Below are 27,960 nucleotides of genomic sequence, written 5' to 3'. Positions count from 1 at the left end.
GGTTTACCCGATAAAACATATCCTGATGAACCACAAAATGGGGAAACACTGACTCTGCCCCAGGTTGTTGTGGTTCACTATCTACTATTAACACATTTTCCCAGGCGCGGGATAGGGTTGGGTCCCGACGTTGGGCGGTACCAAAATTATCCCTGGAGACAATAAGGTCTGCCAATTCAGGACTCGGCGGGAAGTCCTCCACGTCTCCCACCATCACACTTAGCGCGGTTGTCTCTCCCTCTTCCACCGAAGTGGCAGTCACCCCTACTGCTGGCCCTTCGGTCGGGTTACCCCTGTCTTATGGGTATCAGTCACTCTCGAGGCAGGCCACAGTGCCGGGAAGCCTGGGAAGTCTCTCACTATTATAAGTTCGTAGTGTAGATTTGGGGAAACTGCCACTTCGTGAGTCCATCTGCCAGCCTCTGTGGTTAGAGACACCAGGGTGGTGGGATAGTATTTTAAGTCTCCATGGATGCACATGACCCCGACTTTCCAGCCAGTATACTCTGCTGACCGTACCAGGGGAGCTCTTACTGTGGACATCAGACTCCCTGAGTCCAGCAGAGCCTCCGCTGGAATGTCTCCTACCTCCACCTGGCACAGGTGGTTTAGAGTTTTTGGGGTACCTGTTGCACACAGCTTCCTGGCATATAGCGACTGACGGTAGCCATAGTTAGTATCCATGGGCTCAACCTGATGGGGACATTCAGCTCTTACATGCCCCGGCTCCTGACACCGCCAGCAGACTATCGGAGCCAGGTCCGTAGAGGTTACACCCCAAGTGGGTTTGGTTGGTACAAGTCGCCGAGTCTGGGATGGAGATTTACAGGGGTTGACTGCCCCCTCCCAAAAGAACCCCCTGTAATAGTCTTAGTAGCCTCGTAGTGCTCCACCAGGTCCACTATTTCTAGGGTGTTGCCAGGAGACACCTGGCCGATCCAGTGCTGGAGAGGGGGTGGTAGAGCCCTCCAGAACATATCAGCCAATAGTCTATCCAGCATAGCCGTGGGACGCAACACATCAGGCTGTAGACACTTTTGCAAGAGGTGGAATAAGTCATAATACTGGGGTCTCGCAGGCTCTGCCGGCTTAAACACCCACTGATGTACCCGATGGGCCTGGACCAACACATTCACCCCCAGTCTTGCCAAAATTTCACCCTTTACTTGTTGGTAGTAGGCCGCTTGATCGTCCGGCAAGTCGAAATACATCCGCTGGGAATCGGATGCCAGGAATGGAGCGACAACCTCAGCCCACTAGTCACGGGGTAGCTTCTCCCTTGTGGCCACTTTCTCGTACATCGCCAAGTAGGTTTCAATGTTGTCTGCGGGGGTCATCTTAGGAATCGCATCACAGACTGCTTTCCGGGCATTGTGGACGCTCGGGGTTGCTCCTACTGTCTGCAAAGCCATCACATGTTGTAGCAGCAACTGGTTAGTCTCCTGCTGCTGCTCATTACCCTCGCGTTGGTGCAGGTTTGTCTCTCGCTGCTGCAGATTAGCCTCCATGAGGGCCTTCACAACAGCCTCCATTTTGTCGTGGGGCACAGGTTGAAATACAGCTGGTTTAATGTACGATATACAACCGTGCCTGAAAGATGCAGAAACCAAAAATATCAGCGGTCACGCCAACCTCACTTGCACGCATCCTCCTCCAATTGTGGGGTTTTGTTCTGGTAGATAGTGTAAGCGGGCACAGTATAGAGGCAAAATACAAGTTCTTAACTCAAAACGTCAGTGTTTATTCACAATTGCACAGAACAGCACGTTACTTTGCAGTCTTGGTGTTAATTCACACACAATGGAAAGTTCATATAACACAAGTCACCTTGCTGGCAGTTCTGCCTCCAGTGGTCCACAGCAGGCTTTAGGGGTCCTGTTTCCCCAGCGTGCGGCTCCCAGCCCTCCAGCACGGCACAAAGCTTTAGAGCCCAAAAACAGAGACATCTCTTCTGAGCCCAGCTGCCTATTTAAGGACAGCCAGGTGCTGCCAAAACCCAGACCGGCACTTAAACTCTCGTTCGGTATTTGACCTCACCTGGCTGGAAACTAGTCCAGCCGCACATGCTGGGAGGAAAATACCTGTCCTGCCAGACACAACCCCTCACTGTGTCACACTATGTATATGTACTGTATATATGTACAGTACAGACCAGAAGTTTGGACACACCTTCTCATTCAAAGAGTTTTCTTTATTTTCATGACTATGTAGATTCACACTGAAGGCATCAAAACTATGAATTATCACATGTGGAATTATATACATAACAAAAAAGTGTGAAACAACTGAAAATATGTCATATTCTAGGTTCTTCAAAGTAGCCACCTTTTGCTTTGATTACTGCTTCGCACACTCTTGGCATTCTCTTGATGAGCTTCAAGAGGTAGTCACCTGAAATGGTCTTCCAACAGTCTTGAAGGAGTTCACAGAGATGCTTAGCACTTGTCGGCCCTTTTGCCTTCACTCTGCGGTCCAGCTCACCCCAAACCATCTCGATTGGGTTCAGGTCTGGTGACTGTGGAGGCCAGGTCATCTGGCGCAGCACCCCATCACTATCCTTCATGGTCAAATAGCCCTTACACAGCCTGGAGGTGTGTTTGGGGTCATTGTCCTGTTGAAAAATAAATGATGGTCCAACTAAACGCAAACCGGATGGAATAGCATGCCGCTGCAAGATGCTGTGGTAGCCATGCTGGTTCAGTATGCCTTCAATTTTGAATAAATCCCGAACAGTGTCACCAGCAAAGCCCCCCCACACCATCACACCTCCTCCGGTGGGAACCAGGCATGTAGAGCCCATCCGTTCACCTTTTCTGCGTCGCACAAAGACACGGTGGTTGGAACCAAAGATCTCATATTTGGACTCATCAGACCAAAGCACAGATTTCCACTGGTCTAATGTCCATTCCTTGTGTTCTTTAGCCCAAACAAGTCTCTTCTGCTTGTTGCCTGTCCTTAGCAGTGGTTTCCTAGCAGATCTTCTACCATGAAGGCCTGATTCACACAGTCTCCTCTTACCAGTTGTTCTAGAGATGTGTCTGCTGCTAGAACTCTGGGTGGCATTGACCTGGTCTCTAATCTGAGCTGCTGTTAACCTGCGATTTCTGAGGCTGGTGACTCGGATGAACTTCTCCTCCGCAGCAGAGGTGACTCTTGGTCTTCCTTTCCTGGGGTGGTCCGCATGTGAGCCAGTTTCTTTGTAGCGCTTGATGGTTTTTGTGACTGCACTTGGGACAGTTTTCCCAATTTTTCGGACTGACCTTAATTTCTTAAAGTAATGATGGCCACTCGTTTTTCTTTACTTGGCTGCTTTTTTCTTGCCATAATACAAATTCTAACAGTCTATTCAGTAGGACTATCAGCTGTGTGTCCACCTGACTTCTCCACAACGCAACTGATGGTCCCAACCCCATTTATAAGGCAAGAAATCCCACTTATTAAACCTGACAGGGCACACCTGTGAAGGGAAGACCATTTCAGGTGACTACCTCTAGAAGCTCATCAAGAGAATGCCAAGAGTGTGCAAAGCAGTAATCAAAGCAAAAGGTGGCTACTGTGAAGAACCTAGAATATGACATATTTTCAGCTGTGTCACACTTGTTTGTTATGTATATAATTCCACATGTGATAATTCATAGTTTTGATGCCTTCAGTGTGAACCTACAATTGTCATAGTCATAAAAATAAAGAAACTCTTTGAATGAGAAGGTGTGTCCAAACTTTTGGTCTGTACTGTATGTATATAGACTGTATATTTGTGTATGGACTGTATATATGTATGTGAACTGTATATATGTATATGCACTGTATATACAGTGCCTTGCAAAAGTAGCAGTGTGTTTGGGGCCATTGTCCTGCTGGAAGGTGAGTCTCCGTCCTAGCCTCAGACCACGCACAGAGTGGTGCAGGTCCTGCTGAAGGATATCCCTGTATTTAGCACCATCCATCTTTCCCTCCACTCTGACCAGTTTCTCAGTCCCATCCCCCAGTATGCTGCCACCACCAGGTCTCACTGTGGGGATGGTGCTCTTTGGGTGATGTGATGTGATGGGTTTGCTCCAGACATATCGTTTTCTTTGATAGCCGACAAGTTCGATTTTGGTATCCTCAGACCCCAGCCCCTTTCTCCTACATTTTGGGAGTCTCCCACATGCCTTTTCACTTATTGTTTTTTGCTGAAAGTAATGGCTTCTTCTGGCTGCTCTGCCATAAAGCCCAACTCTATGGAGCGTACGGCTTATTGTCGTCCTCTGTACAGATCCTCCAGTCTCTGCTGTGGAACTCTGCAGCTCCTCCAGGGTTACCTTATGTCTCTGTGCTGCCTCTCTGATTAATGCCCTCCTTGCCCGCTCCGTCAGTTTTGGTGGGCGGCCGTCTCTTGTCCCATGTTCTTTCCATTTGGTTATGATAGATTTGATGGTGCTCCTGGGGATCATCAAAGATTTGGATATTATTTATAACCTAACCCTGACTTGTACTTCTCAACAACATTGTCCCTTACTTGTTTGGAGAGCTCCTCGGTCTTCATGGCAGAGTTTGGTTAGTGATGCCTCTTGCTTAGGTGTTGCAGCCTCTGGTGTGTGTATGTAATGACAGATCATGTGACACTTAGACTGCACACAGGTGACATCATCTCACTAATCATGTGATAAATGGTTGCACCAGAGCTTTTTATGGGCTTCCTAACAAACGGGGTGAATACATACGCACAGGACAATTTTCTATTTCTAAACAATATTTTTATTTAGATATTTTTCCCATTTCACTTCACCGACTTAGACCATTGTGTTCTGACCCTTCACATACAATTCAGATTAACAAAACACTAAACAGAAGGCTGTAATGTAACAAAATACGAGAAAAGTCAAGGGGGTGAATACTTTTTCAAGGCACTGTATGTATATGTACTATATGTATGTATATGGACTGTATATATGTACAGTATATAGACTGCGTATATGTGTATGGACTGTATATGGTGTTGTATATATGTTGTTGGTGAGGAGCCCCACAGTTCCCCAGTTATTGGTGAGGACCCCTCCGCGTGTTATTGAGGAGTCCCCCCGGTTGTTGGTGAGGACTCCTCCCGGTTGTTGGTGACGAGCCCCCCGGGTGTTAGTGACGAGCCCCCCGGGTGTTGGTGATGAGCCCCCCGGGTGTTAGTGACGAGCCCCCCGGGTGTTGGTGATGAGCCCCCCGGGTGTTAGTGACGAGCCCCCTGGGTGTTGGTGACGAGCCCCCCGGGTCTCAGTGATGAGCCCCCCGGGTGTTGGTGACGAGCCCCCCGGGTGTTGGTGACGAGCCCCCCAGGTGTTGGTGACTGGATAATGTATAGGAGGTCAGCACTATGTGGCAGTATTATGTGTATGCTGTATGAGGGGTATCACTGGATAATGTATAGGAGGTCAGCACTATGTGGCAGTATTATGTGTATGCTGTATGAGGGGTATCACTGGATAATGTATAGGAGGTCAGCACTATGTGGCAGTATTATGTGTATGCTGTATGAGGGGTATCACTGGATAATGTATAGGAGGTCAGCACTATGTGGCAGTATTATGTGTATGCTGTATGAGGGGTATCACTGGATAATGTATAGGAGGTCAGCACTATGTGGCAGTATTATGTGTATGCTGTATGAGGGGTATCACTGGATAATGTATAGGAGGTCAGCACTATGTGGCAGTATTATGTGTATGCTGTATGAGGGGTATCACTGGATAATGTATAGGAGGTCAGCACTATGTGGCAGTATTATGTGTATGCTGTATGAGGGGTATCACTGGATAGAGTATAGGAGGTCAGCACTATGTGGCAGTATTATATGTATGCTGTATGAGGGGTATCACTGGATAATGTATAGGAGGTCAGCACTATGTGGCAGTATTATGTGTATGCTGTATGAGGGGTATCACTGGATAATGTATAGGAGGTCAGCACTATGTGGCAGTATTATGTGTATGCTGTATGAGGGGTATCACTGGATAATGTATAGGAGGTCAGCACTATGTGGCAGTATTATGTGTATGCTGTATGAGGGGTATCACTGGATAATGTATAGGAGGTCAGCACTATGTGGCAGTATTATCTGGGCAGAATATTACTTGGCGTTGTGTTGTCTCTCTTGATGGCGGCACTATCCGCCCACACCATCAGGCATATGGACCCAGATGTGACTGAGATGCGGGTCATCCTCTGACACCCTGGAGCCGGTCCGGTTCTGGTGTTGGTTGTCAGCGGGTGTCAGTTTATAGCCTCGTGTAACATTCATGAGGTCAGTGCCTCTCCCCTGACAACTCTACAAAGTGTCAGCCGCTGACTCTAGGGTAATAGTTCTACAAAATCATTAGGGGGCGCCACAACAAAAGTGACACCTGTGTGACCCCGATAGGTACACGACAACCACCTGCTATTACTACTGCTGACAACCAGCCTGTATGTCGTCTGAGAGGTTGTCACAGCCCTGTTACCAGTTTACAGATTATACAGCCGCATTCTTCAGACAGTGATTGGGGGTGAGTGTAGCGTGGTGTGTACAGATGGGGGTGAGTGCAGCGTGGTGTGTACAGATGGGGGTGAGTGCAGCGTGGTGTGTACAGATGGGGGTGAGTGCAGCGTGGTAGGTACAGATAGGGGGTGAGAGCAGCGTGGTGTGTACAGATGGGGGGTGAGTGCAGCGTGGTGTGTACAGATGGGGGGTGAGTGCAGCGTGGTGTGTACAGATGGGGGGTGAGTGCAGCGTGGTGTGTACAGATGGGGGTGAGTGCAGCATGGTGTGTGCAGATGGGGGGTGAGTGCAGCGTGGTGTGTACAGATGGGGGGTGAGTGCAGCGTGGTGTGTACAGATGGGGGTGAGTGCAGCGTGGTGTGTACAGATGGGGGTGAGTGCAGCGTGGTGTGTACAGATGGGGGTGAGTGCAGCGTGGTGTGTACAGATGGGGGTGAGTGCAGCGTGGTGTGTACAGATGGGGGTGAGTGCAGCGTGGTGTGTACAGATGGGGGGTGAGTGCAGCGTGGTGTGTGCAGATGGGGGGTGAGTGCAGCGTGGTGTGTACAGATGGGGGGTGAGTGCAGCGTGGTGTGTACAGATGGGGGGTGAGTGCAGCGTGGTGTGTACAGATGGGGGGTAAGTGCAGCGTGGTAGGTACAGATAGGGGGTGAGAGCAGCGTGGTGTGTACAGATGGGGGGTGAGTGCAGCGTGGTGTGTACAGATGGGGGGTGAGTGCAGCGTGGTGTGTACAGATGGGGGTGAGTGCAGCGTGGTGTGTACAGATGGGGGGTGAGTGCAGCGTGGTGTGTACAGATGGGGGGTGAGTGCAGCGTGGTGTGTACAGATGGGGGGTAAGTGCAGCGTGGTAGGTACAGATAGGGGTATCACTGGATAGAGTATAGGAGGTCAGCACTATGTGGCAGTATTATATGTATGCTGTATGAGGGGTATCACTGGATAATGTATAGGAGGTCAGCACTATGTGGCAGTATTATGTGTATGCTGTATGAGGGGTATCACTGGATAATGTATAGGAGGTCAGCACTATGTGGCAGTATTATGTGTATGCTGTATGAGGGGTATCACTGGATAATGTATAGGAGGTCAGCACTATGTGGCAGTATTATGTGTATGCTGTATGAGGGGTATCACTGGATAATGTATAGGAGGTCAGCACTATGTGGCAGTATTATCTGGGCAGAATATTACTTGGCGTTGTGTTGTCTCTCTTGATGGCGGCACTATCCGCCCACACCATCAGGCATATGGACCCAGATGTGACTGAGATGCGGGTCATCCTCTGACACCCTGGAGCCGGTCCGGTTCTGGTGTTGGTTGTCAGCGGGTGTCAGTTTATAGCCTCGTGTAACATTCATGAGGTCAGTGCCTCTCCCCTGACAACTCTACAAAGTGTCAGCCGCTGACTCTAGGGTAATAGTTCTACAAAATCATTAGGGGGCGCCACAACAAAAGTGACACCTGTGTGACCCCGATAGGTACACGACAACCACCTGCTATTACTACTGCTGACAACCAGCCTGTATGTCGTCTGAGAGGTTGTCACAGCCCTGTTACCAGTTTACAGATTATACAGCCGCATTCTTCAGACAGTGATTGGGGGTGAGTGTAGCGTGGTGTGTACAGATGGGGGGTGAGTGCAGCGTGGTGTGTACAGATGGGGGTGAGTGCAGCGTGGTGTGTACAGATGGGGGTGAGTGCAGCGTGGTAGGTACAGATAGGGGGTGAGAGCAGCGTGGTGTGTACAGATGGGGGGTGAGTGCAGCGTGGTGTGTACAGATGGGGGGTGAGTGCAGCGTGGTGTGTACAGATGGGGGGTGAGTGCAGCGTGGTGTGTACAGATGGGGGTGAGTGCAGCATGGTGTGTGCAGATGGGGGGTGAGTGCAGCGTGGTGTGTACAGATGGGGGGTGAGTGCAGCGTGGTGTGTACAGATGGGGGGTGAGTGCAGCGTGGTGTGTACAGATGGGGGGTAAGTGCAGCGTGGTAGGTACAGATAGGGGGTGAGAGCAGCGTGGTGTGTACAGATGGGGGGTGAGTGCAGCGTGGTGTGTACAGATGGGGGGTGAGTGCAGCGTGGTGTGTACAGATGGGGGTGAGTGCAGCGTGGTGTGTACAGATGGGGGGTGAGTGCAGCGTGGTGTGTACAGATGGGGGGTGAGTGCAGCGTGGTGTGTACAGATGGGGGGTGAGAGCAGCGTGGTGTGTACAGATGGGGGGTGAGTGCAGCGTGGTGTGTACAGATGGGGGGTGAGTGCAGCGTGGTGTGTACAGATGGGGGTGAGTGCAGCGTGGTGTGTACAGATGGGGGGTGAGTGCAGCGTGGTGTGTACAGATGGGGGTGAGTGCAGCGTGGTGTGTACAGATGGGGGGTGAGTGCAGCGTGGTGTGTACAGATGGGGGGTGAGTGCAGCGTGGTAGGTACAGATAGGGGGTGAGTGCAGCGTGGTGTGTACAGATGGGGGGTGAGTGCAGCGTGGTGTGTACAGATGGGGGGTGAGTGCAGCGTGGTGTGTACAGATGGGGGGTGAGTGCAGCGTGGTGTGTACAGATGGGGGGTAAGTGCAGCGTGGTAGGTACAGATAGGGGGTGAGAGCAGCGTGGTGTGTACAGATGGGGGGTGAGTGCAGCGTGGTGTGTACAGATGGGGGGTGAGTGCAGCGTGGTGTGTACAGATGGGGGGTAAGTGCAGCGTGGTAGGTACAGATAGGGGGTGAGAGCAGCGTGGTAGGTACAGATGGGGGGTGAGTGCAGCGTGGTGTGTACAGATGGGGGGTGAGTGCAGCGTGGTGTGTACAGATGGGGGTGAGTGCAGCATGGTGTGTACAGATGGGGGGTGAGTGCAGCGTGGTAGGTACAGATAGGGGGTGAGTGCAGCGTGGTGTGTACAGATGGGGGGTGAGTGCAGCGTGGTGTGTACAGATGGGGGGTGAGTGCAGCGTGGTGTGTACAGATGGGGGTGAGTGCAGCATGGTGTGTACAGATGGGGGGTGAGTGCTGCGTGGTGTGTACAGATGGGGGGTGAGTGCTGCGTGGTGTGTACAGATGGGGGGTGAGTGCAGCGTGGTGTGTACAGATGGGGGGTGAGTGCAGCGTGGTGTGTACAGATGGGGGGTGAGTGCAGCGTGGTGTGTACAGATGGGGGTGAGTGCAGCGTGGTGTGTACAGATGGGGGGTGAGTGCAGCGTGGTAGGTACAGATAGGGGGTGAGTGCAGCGTGGTGTGTACAGATGGGGGGTGAGTGCAGCGTGGTGTGTACAGATGGGGGGTGAGTGCAGCGTGGTGTGTACAGATGGGGGGTGAGTGCAGCGTGGTGTGTACAGATGGGGGGTAAGTGCAGCGTGGTAGGTACAGATAGGGGGTGAGAGCAGCGTGGTGTGTACAGATGGGGGGTGAGTGCAGCGTGGTGTGTACAGATGGGGGGTGAGTGCAGCGTGGTGTGTACAGATGGGGGGTGAGTGCAGCGTGGTGTGTACAGATGGGGGTGAGTGCAGCGTGGTAGGTACAGATGGGGGGTGAGTACAGCGTGGTGTGTACAGATGGGGGGTGAGTGCAGCGTGGTGTGTACAGATGGGGGGTGAGTGCAGCGTGGTGTGTACAGATGGGGGTGAGTGCAGCGTGGTGTGTACAGATGGGGGGTGAGTGCAGCGTGGTAGGTACAGATAGGGGGTGAGAGCAGCGTGGTGTGTACAGATGGGGGGTGAGTGCAGCGTGGTGTGTACAGATGGGGGGGTGAGTGCAGCGTGGTGTGTACAGATGGGGGTGAGTGCAGCGTGGTGTGTACAGATGGGGGGTGAGTGCAGCGTGGTAGGTACAGATAGGGGGTGAGAGCAGCGTGGTAGGTACAGATAGGGGGTGAGAGCGGCGTGGTAGGTACAGATGGGGGGTGAGTGCAGCGTGGTGTGTACAGTTGGAGGGGTGAGTGCAGCGTGGTGTGTACAGATGGGGGTGAGTGCAGCGTGGTGTGTACAGATGGGGGTGAGTGCAGCGTGGTAGGTACAGATAGGGGGTGAGAGCAGCGTGGTGTGTACAGATGGGGGGTGAGTGTAGCGTGGTAGGTACAGATAGGGGGTGAGAGCAGCGTGGTAGGTACAGATAGGGGGTGAGAGCGGCGTGGTAGGTACAGATGGGGGGTGAGTGCAGCGTGGTGTGTACAGATGGAGGGGTGAGTGCAGCGTGGTGTGTACAGATGGGGGTGAGTGCAGCGTGGTGTGTACAGATGGGGGTGAGTGCAGCGTGGTAGGTACAGATAGGGGGTGAGAGCAGCGTGGTGTGTACAGATGGGGGGTGAGTGTAGCGTGGTAGGTACAGATGGGGGGTGAGTACAGCGTGGTGTGTACAGATGGGGGTGAGTGCAGCGTGGTGTGTACAGATGGGGGTGAGTGCAGCGTGGTAGGTACAGATAGGGGGTGAGTGCAGCGTGGTGTGTACAGATGGGGGGTGAGTGCAGCGTGGTAGGTACAGATAGGGGGTGAGAGCAGCGTGGTGTGTACAGATGGGGGGTGAGTGTAGCGTGGTAGGTACAGATGGGGGGTGAGTACAGCGTGGTGTGTACAGATGGGGGGTGAGTGCAGCGTGGTAGGTACAGATGGGGGGTGAGTGCAGCGTGGTGTGTACAGATGGGGGTGAGTGCAGAGTGGTGGGTACGGTCGGGGGGTGAGTGCAGTGTGGCGGGTACGGTCGGGGGGTGAGTGCAGCGTGGCGGGTACGGTCGGGGGGTGAGTGCAGTGTGGTTGGTACAGTCGGGGGGTGAGTGCAGCGTGGTGGGTACGGTCAGGGGGGTGAGTGCAGTGTGGTGGGTACGGTTGGGGGGGTGAGTGCAGTGTGGTTGGTACAGTTGGGGGGTGAGTGCAGTGTGGTGGGTACAGTCGGGGGGTGAGTGCAGTGTGGTTGGTACAGTTGGGGGGTGAGTGCAGTGTGGTTGGTACAGTCGGGGGGTGAGTGCAGTGTGGTGGTACTGTTGGGGGGTGAGTGCAGTGTGGTTTGTACAGTCGGGGGGTGAGTGCAGTGTGGTTGGTACAGTTGGGGGGTGAGTGCATTGTGGTTTGTACAGTCGGGGGGTGAGTGCAGTGTGGTTGGTACAGTCGGGGGGGGGGGGTGAGTGCAGCGTGGTGGGTATGGTCCGGGGGGGGTCTCCAGTGGGAGACGCTGGTCCTGTCCCCCTAGATGTCCACCACGTTTCAGCGCTCTCTAGGAGGGAGCTGTAGTTATATTGTTTCTGAGCTGTTCATGAATACAATTCCAGAATCGCAGAGAAACTGACACAGTAGCAGAGTAGTGGATGAGAGGGCTGGGATGGACAGATGTAAGACTGCGCAGATTTGCTGACAACTCCTCATGCCACTATGTTGGTTGTCAGCGTCTGTCTCCCATCAGTATCACCATATGACTGGTGGCCCCCGAGGATGATGGGGCCGGTTCAGCTGGAGGGAGAATTAGGAAGGGGGTGAGGGCTTAATTCTCCTCATTCTCAGGATCAGTGGGGATCCCACATGTCACATCAGGTGGGCTTCACACCAGTAGTACTGGGAGCACTGAGTGCAGCTCGTTCCCTGAAGGGTAAATCCTGCCGTGTGCGATTATACGGGGTCGCCAGCGGCGGGGCGTTCCAGGCTGCAGAGGGTTAAGTTGATTCGCACCTTCCCCTGGTTCTCACGGATGACTTGTTCTCTCACATTACTCTGACGCCTTCACAGATATATATATATACCCCTCCGCTGTCAGCTGACACGCCGTGACTGGCGGAGAGAAGGCCTATCAAGACGTGATCACATGACCAGGTAACACACGTGTCTCATGTTACACGCCATGGTCTTCCTCAAGCACACGACTCCTCTTCCTGTGTTCTTCCTGTCCATCGTTCATGCACTGGTAGCAGAGGTATTGGCCATGGCCGCGTCCTAGACTGCCCCTTCTTTGGCCGCGAGGCGCCTCTTTTTTTGGCCTCACGTCCGGCCGTTTTTTACTTTTTGCTCTTTTTCTATTTGCTCTTTGGGCAGGAAGGATTTTGATTCTTTTCCTCGATTTTTCTTGCCGTCTTTGGATTTTCCTTCCTTATTCATCCTCCATTTTTTTCTGCCCATTTTCGGGGTTCATTTAGTTTTTAGTTCACTGTAATTTCTCTTGCGATGGGAGAGAGAGGGGATTCATCACTTTTTCTTTCTTTTTTTTTCATACTTTTTTTGTCATTTGTGATCAGAAATCTTAAGATTGTTTTATTTTACTGATCCCGAGTACGATCCGCCACATGAGTGGTAACATACAGCCGGTGGTCCTGAAGATAGCCGTCCTCCTCCTCCGAGTGTCACCGCCAGGCCTCGGGTGATGGCGCCCACAGGCCCAGCTTCTATCCTGGAATCTGGACATAAAATGACTAACTGTAGGAAGGTGAAGAACAAGGTCACCACATGACGGCAGTATTCACTGGATCAGTTGGAGGGGGTGACGGGGGGACAGGAGCGGTATGGAGGTCAGCACATGACGGCAGTATCAACTAGATCAGTGGGAGGGGGTGACGGGGAGGACAGGAGTGATATGGAGGTCAGCACATGACGGCAGTATTCACTGGATCAGTGGCAGGGGCTACAGGGGGGACAGGAGCGGTATGGAGGTCACCACATGACGGCAGTATTCACTGGATCAGTGGGAGGGGGTGACGGGGAGGACAGGAGCTGTATGGAGGTCAGCACATGACGGCAGTATTCACTGGATCAGTGGCAGGGGGGGATGGGGAGGACAGGAGTGATATGGAGGTCAGCACATGACGGCAGTATTCACTGGATCAGTGGCAGGGGGTGACGGGGAGGACAGGAGTGATATGGAGGTCAGCACATGACGGCAGTATTCACTGGATCAGTGGCAGGGGCTACAGGGGGGACAGGAGCGGTATGGAGGTCACCACATGACGGCAGTATTCACTGGATCAGTGGGAGGGGGTGACGGGGAGGACAGGAGCTGTATGGAGGTCAGCACATGACGGCAGTATTCACTGGATCAGTGGCAGGGGGGGATGGGGAGGACAGGAGTGATATGGAGGTCAGCACATGACGGCAGTATTCACTGGATCAGTTGGAGGGGGTGACGGGGAGGACAGGAGCGGTATGGAGGTCAGCACATGACGGCAGTATTCACTGGATCAGTGGCAGGGGGGGATGGGGAGGACAGGAGTGATATGGAGGTCAGCACATGACGGCAGTATTCACTGGATCAGTGGGAGGGGGTGACGGGGAGGACAGGAGTGATATGGAGGTCAGCACATGACGGCAGTATTCACTGGATCAGTGGCAGGGGCTACAGGGAGGACAGGAGCGGTATGGAGGTCAGCACATGACGGCAGTATTCACTGGATCAGTGGCAGGGGGGGATGGGGAGGACAGGAGTGATATGGAGGTCAGCACATGACGGCAGTATTCACTGGATCAGTGGAAGGGGGTGACGGGGAGGACAGGAACGGTATGAAGGTCACCACATGACGGCAGTATTCACTGGATCAGTGGCAGGGGCTACAGGGAGGACAGGAGCGGTATGGAGGTCAGCACATGACGGCAGTATTCACTGGATCAGTGGCAGGGGGGGATGGGGAGGACAGGAGTGATATGGAGGTCAGCACATGACGGCAGTATTCACTGGATCAGTGGAAGGGGGTGACGGGGAGGACAGGAACGGTATGAAGGTCACCACATGACGGCAGTATTCACTGGATCAGTGGCAGGGGCTACAGGGAGGACAGGAGCGGTATGGAGGTCAGCACATGACGGCAGTATTCACTGGATCAGTAGCAGGGTGGACGGGGAGGACAGGAGCGGTATGAAGGTCACCACATGATGGCAGTATTCACTGGATAAGTGGCAGGGGGGGATGGGGAGGACAGGAGTGATATGGAGGTCACCACATGATGTCAGTATTCACTGGATCAGTGGGAGGGGGGTGACGGGGAGGACAGGAGTGGTATGGAGGTCACCACATGACGGCAGTATTCACTGGATCAGTTGGAGGGGGTGACGGGGGGACAGGAGCGGTATGGAGGTCACCACATGACAGCAGTATTCACTAGATCAGTAGGAGGAGGTGACGGGGAGGACAGGAGCGGTATGGAGGTCAGCACATGACGGCAGTATTCACTGGATCAGTGGAAGGAGGTGACGGGGAGGACAGGAGCGGTATGGAGGTCAGCACATGACGGCAGTATTCACTGGATCAGTGGGAGGGGGGGCGGGGGGGACAGGAGGAATATATATAAAAGACAGCTAATTGGATAGATGGTAGAGGAAAGACTAAGCGCAAGAGGGTAAGACCAGCGCTGATGAACCCGCTCAATTACAGATGGAAGAAGTTGAAGGATGGCGAGCAAGACTGGAGTCATAGGAAGCTGAGTGAGCAGGATCTTCTCATCAGTAATAGATAATCAACTAATGTCCTCCATGAGGAATCTACTGCCCACTCTCTAGTTGTAGAACCAGCAGATTCCCAAAATATTATGCTGATGTCAGTGGAGACTTAGAGGTCAGTGGAGATGTGGACATCAGTGGAGATCTGTGGAGGCATAGATGTCAAGGAAGGTGTAAACTCCAATGGAGAGATCTGTGGAGACGTAGATGTCAAGGAAGGTGTAGACTCCAATGGAGAGATCTGTGGAGACATAGATGTCAGTGGACCTATACACATCTGTGATGATATAGATGTCAATGTAGGCATAAACTCCAATGGAGAGATCCATGGAGATGTAGATGTCAGTGGAGGTGTACACATCAGTGGAGATCTGTGGAGACATACAGTACAGACCAAAAGTTTGGACACACCTTCTCATTCAAAGAGTTTTCTTTATTTTCATGACTATGAAAATTGTAGATTCACACTGAAGGCATCAAAACTATGAATTATCACATGTGGAATTATATACATAACAAAAAGTGTGAAACAACTGAAAATATGTCATATTCTAGGTTCTTCACAGTAGCCACCTTTTGCTTTGATTACTGCTTTGCACACTCTTGGCATTCTCTTGATGAGCTTCAAGAGGTAGTCACCTGAAATGGTCTTCCAACAGCCTTGAAGGAGTTCCCAGAGATGCTTAGCATTTTTTGCCATTTTGCCTTCATCTGCGGTCCAGCTCACCCCAAACCATCTTGATTGTGTTCAGGTCCGGTGACTGTGGAGGCCAGGTCATCTGGCGCAGCACCCCATCACTCTCCTTCATGGTCAAATAGCCCTTACACAGCCTGGAGGTGTTTGGGGTCATTGTCCTGTTGAAAAATAAATGATGGTCCAACTAAACGCAAACTGGATGGAATAGCATGCCGCTGCAAGATGCTGTGGTAGCCATGCTGGTTCAGTATGCACCAACAGTGTCACCAGCAAAGCCCCCCCCCCCCCACACCATCACACCTCCTCCTCCATGCTCCACGATGGGAACCAGGCATGTAGAGTCCATCCGTTCACCTTTTCTGCGTCACACAAAGACACGGTGGTTGGAACCAAAGATCTCAAATTTGGACTCATCAGACCAAAGCACAGATTTCCACTGGTCTAATGACCATTCCTTGTGTTCTTTAGCCCAAACAAGTCTCTTCTGCTTGTTGCCTGTCCTTAGCAGTGGTTTCCTAGCAGATCTTCTACCATGAAGGCCTGATTCACACTGTCTCCTCCTAACAGTTGTTCTAGAGATGTGTCTGCTGCTAGAACTCTGTGTGGCATTGACCTGGTCTCTAATCTGAGCTGCTGTTAACCTGCGATTTCTGAGGCTGTTGACTCGGATGAACTTCTCCTCCGCAGCAGAAGTGACTCTTGGTCTTCCTTTCCTGGGGCGGTCCGCATGTGAGCCAGTTTCTTTGTAGCGCTTGATGGTTTTTGTGACTGCACTTGGGGACACTTTCAAAGTTTTCCCAATTTTTCGGACTGACTGACCTTCATTTCTTAAAGTAATGATGGCCACTCGTTTTTCTTTACTTAGCTGCTTTTTTCTTGCCATAATACAAATTCTAACAGTCTATTCAGTAGGACTATCAACTGTGTATCCACCTGACTTCTCCACAAAGCAACTGATGATCCCAACCCCATTTAGAGGCAAGAAATCCCACTTATTAAACCTGACAGGGCACACCTGTGAAGTGAAGACCATTTCAGGTGACTACCTCTTGAAGCTCATCAAGAGAATGCCAAGAGTGTGCAAAGCAGTAATCAAAGCAAAAGTTGGCTACTTTGAAGAACCTAGAATATGACATATTTTCAGTTGTTTCACACTTTTTTGTTATGTATATAATTCCACATGTGTTATTTCATAGTTTTGATGCTTTCAGTGTGAATCTACAATTTTCATAGTCATGAAAATAAAGAAAACTCTTTGAATGAGAAGGTGTGTCCAAACTTTTGGTCTGTACTGTAGATGTCAAGGAAGGTGTAGACTCCAATGGAGAGATCTGTGGAGATGTAGATGTCAGTAGAAGCATAAACGCTAGTGGCGACCCGTGGAGATGTAGATGCTAGTAGAGATTCAGGTGCTAGTGGAGGGCTAGACTCCAATCAAGATGTAGATATCAGACTAGAGGTGTAGATGTCAGTGCAGATTATAGCGGAGGCGTAGATGTCAGTGGAGGTATAGACTACAACGGAAAGATGTAGAGATGTAGATGTCAGTGGAGAGATCTGTGAAGACATAGATGTCAGTGGACCTATACACATCAGTGGAGATCTGTGGAGATATAGATGTCAATGTAGGCATAAACCTCAATGGAGAGATCCATGGAGATGTAGATGTCAGTGGAGGTGTACACATCAGTGGAGATCTGTGGAGGCGTAGATGTCAGTGGAGGTATAGACTACAATGGAGAGATCTGTGGAGACGTAGATGTCAGTGGAGACGTAGATGTCAGTGGAGGCACAGACTCTATTGGAGAGATCTGTGGAGATGTAGATGTCAGTGGAGGTATAGATGTCAATGTAGGCACAGACTCCATTGGAGAGTTCTGTGGAGATGTAGATGTCAGTGAAGGTATAGATGTCAATGTAGGCACAGACTCCATTGGAGAGATCTGTGGAGATGTAGATGTCAGTGGAGACATAGATATTAATGTAGGCACAGACTCCATTGGAGAGATCTGTGGAGATGTAGATGTCAGTGGAGGTATAGATTACAATGGAGAGATCTGTGGAGGAGTAGAGGTCAGTGGAGACATAGATGTCAATGTAGGCACAGACTCCATTGGAGAGATCTGTGGAGATGTAGATGTCAGTGGAGGTATAGACTACAATGGAGAGATCTGTGGAGACGTAGATGTCAGTGGAGACATAGATGTCAATGTAGGCACAGACTCCATTGGAGAGATCTGTGGAGATGTAGATGTCAGTGGAGGTATAGACTACAATGGAGAGATCTGTGGAGACGTAGATGTCAGTGGAGACATAGATGTCAATGTAGGCACAGACTCCATTGGAGAGATCTGTGGAGCTGTAGATGTCAGTGGAGACATAGATGTCAATGTAGGCACAGACTCCATTGGAGAGATCTGTGGAGCTGTAGATGTCAGTGGAGACATAGATGTCAATGTAGGCACAGACTCCATTGGAGAGATCTGTGGAGATGTAGATGTCAGTGGAGGTATAGACTACAATGGAGAGATCTGTGGAGACGTAGATGTCAGTGGAGACATAGATGTCAATGTAGGCACAGACTCCATTGGAGAGATCTGTGGAGCTGTAGATGTCAGTGGAGACATAGATGTCAATGTAGGCACAGACTCCATTGGAGAGATCTGTGGAGATGTAGATGTCAGTGGAGGTATAGATTACAATGGAGAGATCTGTGGAGGAGTAGAGGTCAGTGGAGACATAGATGTCAATGTAGGCACAGACTCCATTGGAGAGATCTGTGGAGATGTAGATGTCAGTGGAGGTATAGACTACAATGGAGAGATCTGTGGAGATGTAGAGGCCAGTGGAGACATAGATGTCTATGTAGGCACAGACTCCATTAGAGAGATCTTTGGAGATGTAGGTGTCAGTGGAGGTATAGACTACAATGGAGAGATCTGTGGAGACGTAGATGTCAGTGGAGACATAGATGTCTATGTAGGCACAGACTCCATTAGAGAGATCTGTGGAGATGTAGATGTCAGTGGAGGTATAGACTACAATGGAGAGATCTGTGGAGACGTAGATGTCAGTGGAGACATAGATGTCAATGTAGGCACAGACTCCATTGGAGAGATCTGTGGAGATGTAGATGTCAGTGGAGGTATAGACTACAATGGAGAGATCTGTGGAGACGTAGATGTCAGTGGAGACATAGATGTCAATGTAGGCACAGACTCCATTGGAGAGATCTGTGGAGATGTAGATGTCAGTGGAGGTATAGATGTCAATGTAGGCACAGACTCCATTGGAGAGATCTGTGGAGATGTAGATGTCAGTGGAGACATAGATATTAATGTAGGCACAGACTCCATTGGAGAGATCTGTGGAGATGTAGATGTCAGTGGAGGTATAGACTACAATGGAGAGATCTGTGGAGATGTAGAGGTCAGTGGAGACATAGATGTCTTAGTAGGCACAGACTCCATTAGAGAGATCTTTGGAGATGTAGGTGTCAGTGGAGGTATAAACTACAATGGAGAGATCTGTGGAGACGTAGATGTCAGTGGAGACATAGATGTCAATGTAGGCACAGACTCCATTGGAGAGATCTGTGGAGATGTAGATGTCAGTTGAGACATAGACTACAATGGAGAGATCTGTGAAGACGCAGATGGCAGTGGAGACATAGATCTCAATATAGAGTTAGATGTTAGTGAACATTTGGTTTGACAATGTAGGTGGAGATGTCCACGTTTTACAAATAGAGTAGAGACCAGCAGCCCAACACTGATCACAGGAGTGGGTTGAATTTGATAGGATCCATCTTTTAATAGGTGGTGGGATTGGAGAGAATAACTGCAAAAAGGGAAGATTAAAGAAGAGCAAGGAAGTAAGAGACAGGAAGTAAAAAGAAAAGACATTAGAGCCAACATCAGCAGAAGGGTTGGGCCGACACAGAGTATTAGACAGATGTGGAACGCTGAATGGAAAATGAGAAGATACAAGATGACTATAACAGGAGCAAGACTGAAATGGGAACCGGCCCCCCAAAAATAGAAAATGTAGAGAAGATCAGGATAATGGATGAAGAGGTAGATGTGGACTATGACTCAGGAGACTGAAGATAATATAATGAAAGATGTCCATGGGTCTCCGAAGGCTCAAAAAGTAGGATGGTCAGTGACACTTACATCCTTGGCAGCAGTGCAGGATGTTGGGGCAAATGAGACCTCTTCTTCATGCAGAATGAACATGAAGGGTTCGTGGATAGAGAGCTCTGGAAGATAGAGGACAGAGGGATGGTGAGAGGTCGTAGGTTGTGATCATGGCAATGAATGTGGCAAGATGAAAATAAGGGTGATGAGGAATTTAGACCTAGAGAACGCTAATAAAAACAAGACAGATCAAGAGGAACTAGAAGATGACCCAAGATGAGTAGATTTATGGTGGGAATGGAAAAGGAGAAAGGAGACCACTGAATAGATGACTGGGTCAGAGACCATGGACTTGATATGTTACACAAGAAATAAGCAGGTGAAAGGGGCATAGATATAAAATGGAAAGATCGGAGGCCAGAGATACTACGTAAAATGTGTATATGTATGACATTCGGTAGGGGAAAACATACTGAGATGGCAAGGCTCAAACTAATACTGAGAGGAACCAGAGAATGGCTTGGGAGCGTGAATGGTGATAGGTCTGGTACATGGTACAGAAATGATATGGATATGGAAGAGAAAAACAGAAGACACGGAGTAGACGCTGAATGTGGAGGATGGATGAGAAGGATGGTAGTGATTCAGACATGGTTCAGCATGGAGACAGATGAGGTGTGAGGTGAGAAGACAGACATGTTAGCAAGGCAGGAGATCTGCAGAGTACAGGTGGAAGGTAAGTGAAGGCATGGACACCACATGCAGCTCAGGTCTGAGGACTACATGACAAGGTCTTAGTATTTAAATCATCCACATTGATGTTGAGTAAGTAGGATGCAGATCGCACATGTGTGGTGTATGTGCTGCACGTCACACAACCCTCCACCATGTATGACTTCTCTAACCTGCAATGGCCAATCTACCATTGACTGGTGTAGAAAATGTCAGACATGCTTCAGAAAATGAGGGTCACATACGAGAATTGGCCAGATCCATATGTGGACTGCAAGGTTATGAATGTGCAGTGTTGCAGAATTACATATGGGGGTCGGCAATAGGGAGGAGATATGGCCGACCCCACAGGAAGCGGGTGGAGTAATCAGAGGCAGGTGATAAAGGTGTCAGACGAGCTATAGGGAGTAATGGGCTTTCTGGGAGAGTTATACGGGCCTATGGGAGGGGCTTTGACAAAATTGTAGGAATTCTATGGAGTATTAGGAGGGAATATATGAAGTAATAGCAGAGGTTATAGGGCGTAGTAGGAGGAGTTATATTAACAAATAGGAGGGGTTATGTAAAGTAATGAAAAGGATTATTAGAGAATATAAGAGTAGTGGGAGGGGGATGTATAGTAGTGGGAGGAGTTATGTATAGTCATGGGTGGAGCTGTCCGGATCTCGTTTGTGATGTCTTGCCCTTTTTCTGTCATTACTCCTCATTGATTGAGGTTTTTTGCGTTTTCTTTTGGCCGCTCAGGTTCTCCAGTCAGTTGCTCCTCAGCTTCCCCTCCTGCTGTCATTGTATCTTGTACACTTGCTTTTTCTTTTTGATATTTAGAGCAGATGTTGAAATGTTTTTTGGTGACGTTTTCTTGAATCTATTTTTTCTGTCTCTCTTTCCCCCTTTCTCTCTCTCCCTCGGTTATTTTTTTTTAAATCTTTTTTTAATCTTTTTTTTTCTTTTCTTTTTTTCTTATTATATTTTTTTCTTTTTTTCTTTTTATATATATATTTTTTTCGCCTTGACCTCCAGGTCCCCTTTCCAAATCTCGGGAGGACTCCAGAAAGTCTCAGCACACTGCAGATGAAGGTAGATCTCACAGTCTTTTCTTGATTCAATTTTTCTTCCTTCTTTTTTTTGGGGCATTTTGCATGTTGTTTCACTTTTCTTGATGAGTTAGCCTCTCTGTCTGTGTATTGCTGGAGGGTGCTGTGCTGTGTACGTGTGAGCGGGAAAACATTCTTTGCACAAGTGTTGGTGATTCTCACAGTTGTGTCTTACTTGACCATTGTTCTTATGTGGTCCAGCCGTGTGGGCCAAACAGATCTGCAGAGTGTTGCTCCTTCAGCTCATCCATTAACAGCTCCACCAAAAACCTGTGACATCATGGAACATGCCTCACGTCACTGATCTCAATCAAATTATACTACTCAGCATCAAGAAACAAAATAGTTTTGTGTGGAGGTGAAAACTACACATCAAGATCTCTGTTTTTACCCCTAACCTTGGGTGGAAATTCTGCACCTTCTACTCATCATCTTGCAGGTCACCGTTAACGAGCTGATGGTCAAAATACCTCAAAACAGCTTAAAGTTAGGGGACACAGGGTCTCATAGTAGTTAACAAGATCTCAGGAGCAGAGCCAGCTCCACTCGTGGTCCTAAATGTCATTCTACAGTAAACTGCAAAAGGTGAAATTAATGAGAAGGTAGGGTAAATTCTGAGTTGGAGGCAGAGGAAATGGTGAAGATTGGAGTCTTCAGCTAAGAGGAAATCATAACAAGACAACAGCGATGACATGGGTGAAGTTGGCAGAGAAGTCTGTGATCAGAAGGATGAAGAAACTGGAAAGTAAAAGGTGTCCAAAAAGGGTTACTGCCAAGTTCAAGTGTTATGAAACAAGTCATAGGCTTCAAATAAGTGGATGGTGGAGATAAGGTAGATAAATATTGGAGAGGAGGATGACCAATGAGGGAGCTGGGGTAGATGAATGACGGAGAGGAGATAGACAATTGGTGTAGATGACTAATGAAGTTCAGGTAGATGAATGGCAGAGTTCAGGTAGATGAATGGTGGAGATGAGGTAGACAAACAGTGGTAACAAGTTAGACAAAGGTAGAGCTCAGGTAAATTAATGCTGGAGATGAGGTGGATGAATGGTGGAGCTCAAACTGATGAATGGTAGAGATAAGCAGAAAATGGTGGGGCTTAGGTAGCTAAATGATGGAGATGAAGTAGATAAATAGCTGAGCTCAGGTAGATGAATGGTGGTGACGAGAAAGACGATTGGCAGCGGGAAGGTAGACGAACGGTGGAGACAAGGTAGACAAATGGTGGAGCTCAAGCAGATGAATGGTGGAGCTTAGGTAGACAAATGGTGTAACTCAGGTAGACAAACGGCAGAGAAGAGGAAGATGGAGGTGGAGGTGAGGAAGACGAACAGTGGAGACAATGAAGACGGACAGTGAAGTTGAGCTTGGTATTGGAGTGTCGTCACATTGTAAAATGGAGTTATGGCAATCTACAATCCACATGGATCTGACCCTACATGGATCTCACATTACACATATTTGAGTCGATAGCTCTCTTTGAAGTACAGAATTGGTTTGGATGTACATGATGTCAAATTCTGTCTTGGTTTCATGTGGACAATTCATGGATTATGGTTTATGTAGATCATATAATAGAGCTTCTGCTCATCCAGTGTCTCTGTTCAATGTCCATGCATCAAAGGTCAGTGCCAATCATGGTCTCACTGCACGGCCCATGAAGGACTATGGTGACATTCTTCATGTATATTCATTGGTCTACAGACTATATTAATTATAGTGAAGATGAACAGTGGCCACCCGCATGGCCTGACTGCTGTGACTGAGATTTTATCTGGCCAACAGAAGGATGACTGGACAGTTTTAGCCAAAACTACTACAAACGTTTACAGATGTCTTCAGCCATCTATCTTGAAATACTGAAGAAGAAGACTGCGTGACATAGGGCCAGACTATGCAGCAGTAACATGCCGGACTACCAAGCAGTATTATGATTGCTGTGTATTGTGGCTGAAATCTGGGTCACAAGAGCTACTCTAGTAGAAGATGCTTGGAGCAAACTTCCAGCAGATGTGAACCTGCCTGGGATAAACATATATCTGTCCTAAAAGAAAGGGTCGAGTATAAGGTCAGACTAGATGGACCACATGTTCTTCTCTTATTGCCATCTTCTAGGTTTCCATCTTGAGTCTTGTGCTTCCTCTGTCACCTTTCACATGTCTATGATTTGGCATCCAAACACCTATTGATACAAATGGAGAACACTTCCACCGCTATGTTATCTGTGATATTTTCACCATTTTCCAGCACATGTAGAGAGAAGACTCTTCCAGAACCAGTGCCTGGTAAGAGCTGGGGATCTGGAACACTGTGGTATTTGAGATACTGATGGAATAACCTTTCTCAGCATCTTGATGAGTAAGAAATTAGATAAAAATGATGGCATTAAGGAAAGGGAAAATGAAGGTTGAGTAAGTGGAGAAGATTGTGATGATGATCATAATGAGGAATGAGTCTTCACAAGACTGACAGCTGCTGCCCCCCCCCCCCCCCTCGTTAAGGCTTCTGACTAATTAATCCTCTCAAATTACAACATGATTAATTAGGACTTCGTTACCATGGAAAAGGGAGCAGAACATTTCTGGCTATGAATGAGTTAAAATAACACCTTTGGCTCCTTATTTTCTCCCTGTCTAAGAGCGAAGCTCCGCAGGAGGAGCTGGGGGCAATACTCTGCACCACACTGGCTGAAACATGGCTGAACTAACAAGGAGCGATAATTGGGAGGGCTCACCTTCTGATCTGTGAAGACGAGCCGGAGAGATAACTGAGACATAGTATATGGGAAACGCTGGAAAGTTCCGGATAACCTTCTGCCGCACTCTGATATGGCAGCTCAGCAATACTAATCCATCTGGAGTAAAGAACAGCGGAGCTCTACATCACACAAAAGGCGTACAGCTAGACAATAGGGATTTATAGCTTACTGCAAGAAAAAGAGATGGAAGTGCGCTATAGAGCTCGATCAGTGTAGGGATCAATAGTTTACTATAGAGCTCGATCAGTGTAGGGATCAATAGTTTACTATAGAGCTCGATCAGTGTAGGGATCAATAGTTTACTATAGTGCTCGATCAGTGTAGGGATCAATAGTTTACTATAGAGCTCAATCAGAGTAGGGATCAATAGTTTACTATAGAGCTCTATCAGTGTAGGGATTAATAGTTTACTATAGAGCTCGATCAGTGTAGGGATCAATAGTTTACTATAGAGCTCGATCAGTTTAGAGATCAATAGTTTACTATAGAGCTCGATCAGTGTAGGGATCAATAGTTTACTATAGAGCTCGATCAGTGTAGGGATCAATAGTTTACTATAGAGCTCGATCAGTGTAGGGATCAATAGTTTACTATAGTGCTCGATCAGTGTAGGGATCAATAGTTTACTATAGAGCTCGATCAGTGTAGGGATCAATAGTTTACTATAGAGCTCGATCAGTGTAGGGATCAATAGTTTACTATAGAGCTCGATCAGTGTAGGGATCAATAGTTTACTATAGAGCTCGATCAGTGTAGGGATTAATAGTTTACTATAGAGCTCGATCAGTGTAGGGATCAATAGTTTACTATAGTGCTCGATCAGTGTAGGGATCAATAGTTTACTATAGAGCTCGATCAGTGTAGGGATCAATAGTTTACTATAGAGCTCGATCAGTGTAGGGATCAATAGTTTACTATAGAGCTTGATCAGTGTAGAGATCAATAGTTTACTATAGAGCTCGATCAGTGTAGGGATCAATAGTTTACTATAGAGCTTGATCAGTGTAGAGATCAATAGTTTACTATAGAGCTCGATCAGTGTAGGGATCAATAGTTTACTATAGAGCTCGATCAGTGTAGGGATCAATAGTTTACTATAGAGCTTGATCAGTGTAGAGATCAATAGTTTACTATAGAGCTCGATCAGTGTAAGGGATCAATAGTTTACTATAGTGCTCGATCAGTGTAGGGATCAATAGTTTACTATAGAGCTCGATCAGTGTAGGGATCAATAGTTTACTATAGAGCTCTATCAGTGTAGGGATCAATAGTTTACTATAGTGCTCTATCAGTGTAGGGATCAATAGTTTACTGTAGAGCTCTATCAGTGTAGGGATTAATAGTTTACTATGGAGCTCGATCAGTGTAGGGATCAATAGTTTACTATAGAGCTCGATCAGTGTAGGGATCAATAGTTTACTATAGAGCTCGATCAGTGTAGGGATCAATAGTTTACTGTAGAGCTCTATCAGTGTAGAGATTAATATTTTACTATAGAGCTCTATCAGTGTAGGGATCAATAGTTTACTATAGAGCTCTATCAGTGTAGGGATTAATAGTATATTATATAGCTCAATCAGTGTAGGGATCAATAGTTTACTGTAGAGCTCTATCGGTGTAGGGATTAATAGTTTACTATATAGCTCTATCAGTGTAGGGATTAATAGTTTACTATAGAGCTCGATCAGTGTAGGGATCAATAGTTTACTATAGAGCTTGATCAGTGTAGGGATCAATAGTTTACTATAGAGCTCTATCAGTGTAGGGATCAATAGTTTACCATAGAGCTCTATCAGTGTAGGGATCAATAGTTTACTGTAGAGCTCTATCAGTGTAGGGATCAATAGTTTACTGTAGAGCTCTATCAGTGTAGGGATTAATAGTTTACTATAGAGCTCGATCAGTGTAGGGATTAATAGTTTACTATAGAGCTTGATCAGTGTAGGGATCAATAGTTTACTGTAGAGCTCTATCAGTGTAGGGATCAATAGTTTACTATAGAGCTCTATCAGTGTAGGGATCAATAGTTTACTATAGAGCTCTATCAGTGTAGGGATTAATAGTATATTATATAGCTCAATCAGTGTAGGGATCAATAGTTTACTGTAGAGCTCTATCAGTGTAGGGATTAATAGTTTACTATAGAGCTCTATCAGTGTAGGGATTAATAGTTTACTATAGAGCTCGATCAGTGTAGGGATTAATAGTTTACTATAGAGCTCGATCAGTGTAGGGATCAATAGTTTACTATAGAGCTCTATCAGTGTAGGGATCAATAGTTTACTATAGAGCTCTATCAGTGTAGGGATTAATAGTATATTATATAGCTCAATCAGTGTAGGGATCAATAGTTTACTGTAGAGCTCGATCAGTGTAGGGATTAATAGTTTACTATAGAGCTCGATCAGTGTAGGGATCAATAGTTTGCTATAGAGCTCGATCAGTGTAGGGATCAATAGTTTATTATATAGCTCTATCAGTGTAGGGATTAATAGTTTACTGTAGAGCTCTATCAGTGTAGGGATTAATAGTTTACTATAGAGCTCGATCAGTGTAGGGATCAATAGTTTGCTATAGAGCTCGATCAGTGTAGGGATCAATAGTTTATTATATAGCTCTATCAGTGTAGGGATTAATAGTTTACTATAGAGCTCTATCAGTGTAGGGATTAATAGTTTACTATAGAGCTCGATCAGTGTAGGGATTAATAGTATACTATATAGCTCGATCAGTGTAGGGATTAATAATTTAGTATATAGCTCGCTCAGTGTAGGGATTAATAGTTTACTGTAGAGCTCTATCGGTGTAGGGATTAATAGTTTACTATAGAGCTCTATCAGTGTAGGGATTAATAGTTTACTATAGAGCTCTATCGGTGTAGGGATTAATAGTTTACTATAGAGCTCTATCAGTGTAGGGATCAATAGTTTACTATATAGCTCTATCAGTGTAGGGATTAATAGTTTACTGTAGAGCTCTATCAGTGTAGGGATTAATAGTTTACTATAGAGCTCTATCAGTGTAGGGATTAATAGTTTACTGTAGAGCTCTATCAGTGTAGGGATTAATAGTTTACTATAGAGCTCTATCAGTGTAGGGATTAATAGTTTACTGTAGAGCTCTATCAGTGTAGGGATTAATAGTTTACTATAGAGCTCTTTCAGTGTAGGGATTAATAGTTTACTATAGAGCTCTATCAGTGTAGGGATTAATAGTTTACTGTAGAGCTCTATCAGTGTAGGGATTAATAGTTTACTATAGAGCTCTATCAGTGTAGGGATTAATAGTTTACTATAGAGCTCTATCAGTGTAGGGATTAATAGTTTACTGTAGAGCTCTATCAGTGTAGGGATTAATAGTTTACTATAGAGCTCTATCAGTGTAGGGATTAATAGTTTACTGTAGAGCTCTATCAGTGTAGGGATTAATAGTTTACTAGAGAGCTCTATCAGTGTAGGGATTAATAGTTTACTATATAGCTCTATCAGTGTAGGGATTAATAGTTTACTATAGAGCTCTATCAGTGTAGGGATTAATAGTTTACTATAGAGCTGTATTAGTGTAGGGATTAATAGTTTACTATAGAGCTCTATCAGTGTAGGGATTAATAGTTTACTATAGAGCTCTATCAGTGTAGGGATT

At 47.7% G+C, this 27,960-nt stretch overlaps 1 protein-coding gene across 3 annotated transcripts in view; it reads left to right on the top strand.

The window, feature by feature from the left end:
• The window catches only part of NLGN2 (neuroligin 2), a 122,293-nt gene that overhangs the window by 87,708 nt on the left and 6,625 nt on the right, over positions 1 to 27,960 (top strand). For all 3 annotated transcript variants that reach the window (XM_044277620.1, XM_044277621.1, XM_044277622.1), the window contains one exon: positions 21,484 to 21,540. In XM_044277620.1, the coding sequence (XP_044133555.1) occupies positions 21,484 to 21,540 (57 nt within the window). The remainder of the gene's footprint in view (positions 1 to 21,483; positions 21,541 to 27,960) is intronic.

The sequence above is a fragment of the Bufo gargarizans genome, chromosome 2, assembly GCF_014858855.1.
Source record: "Bufo gargarizans isolate SCDJY-AF-19 chromosome 2, ASM1485885v1, whole genome shotgun sequence".
NCBI lineage: Eukaryota > Metazoa > Chordata > Amphibia > Anura > Bufonidae > Bufo > Bufo gargarizans.
Note: the sequence above shows the minus strand (reverse complement) of the source record. Positions and strands in the feature narration are given on the sequence as shown.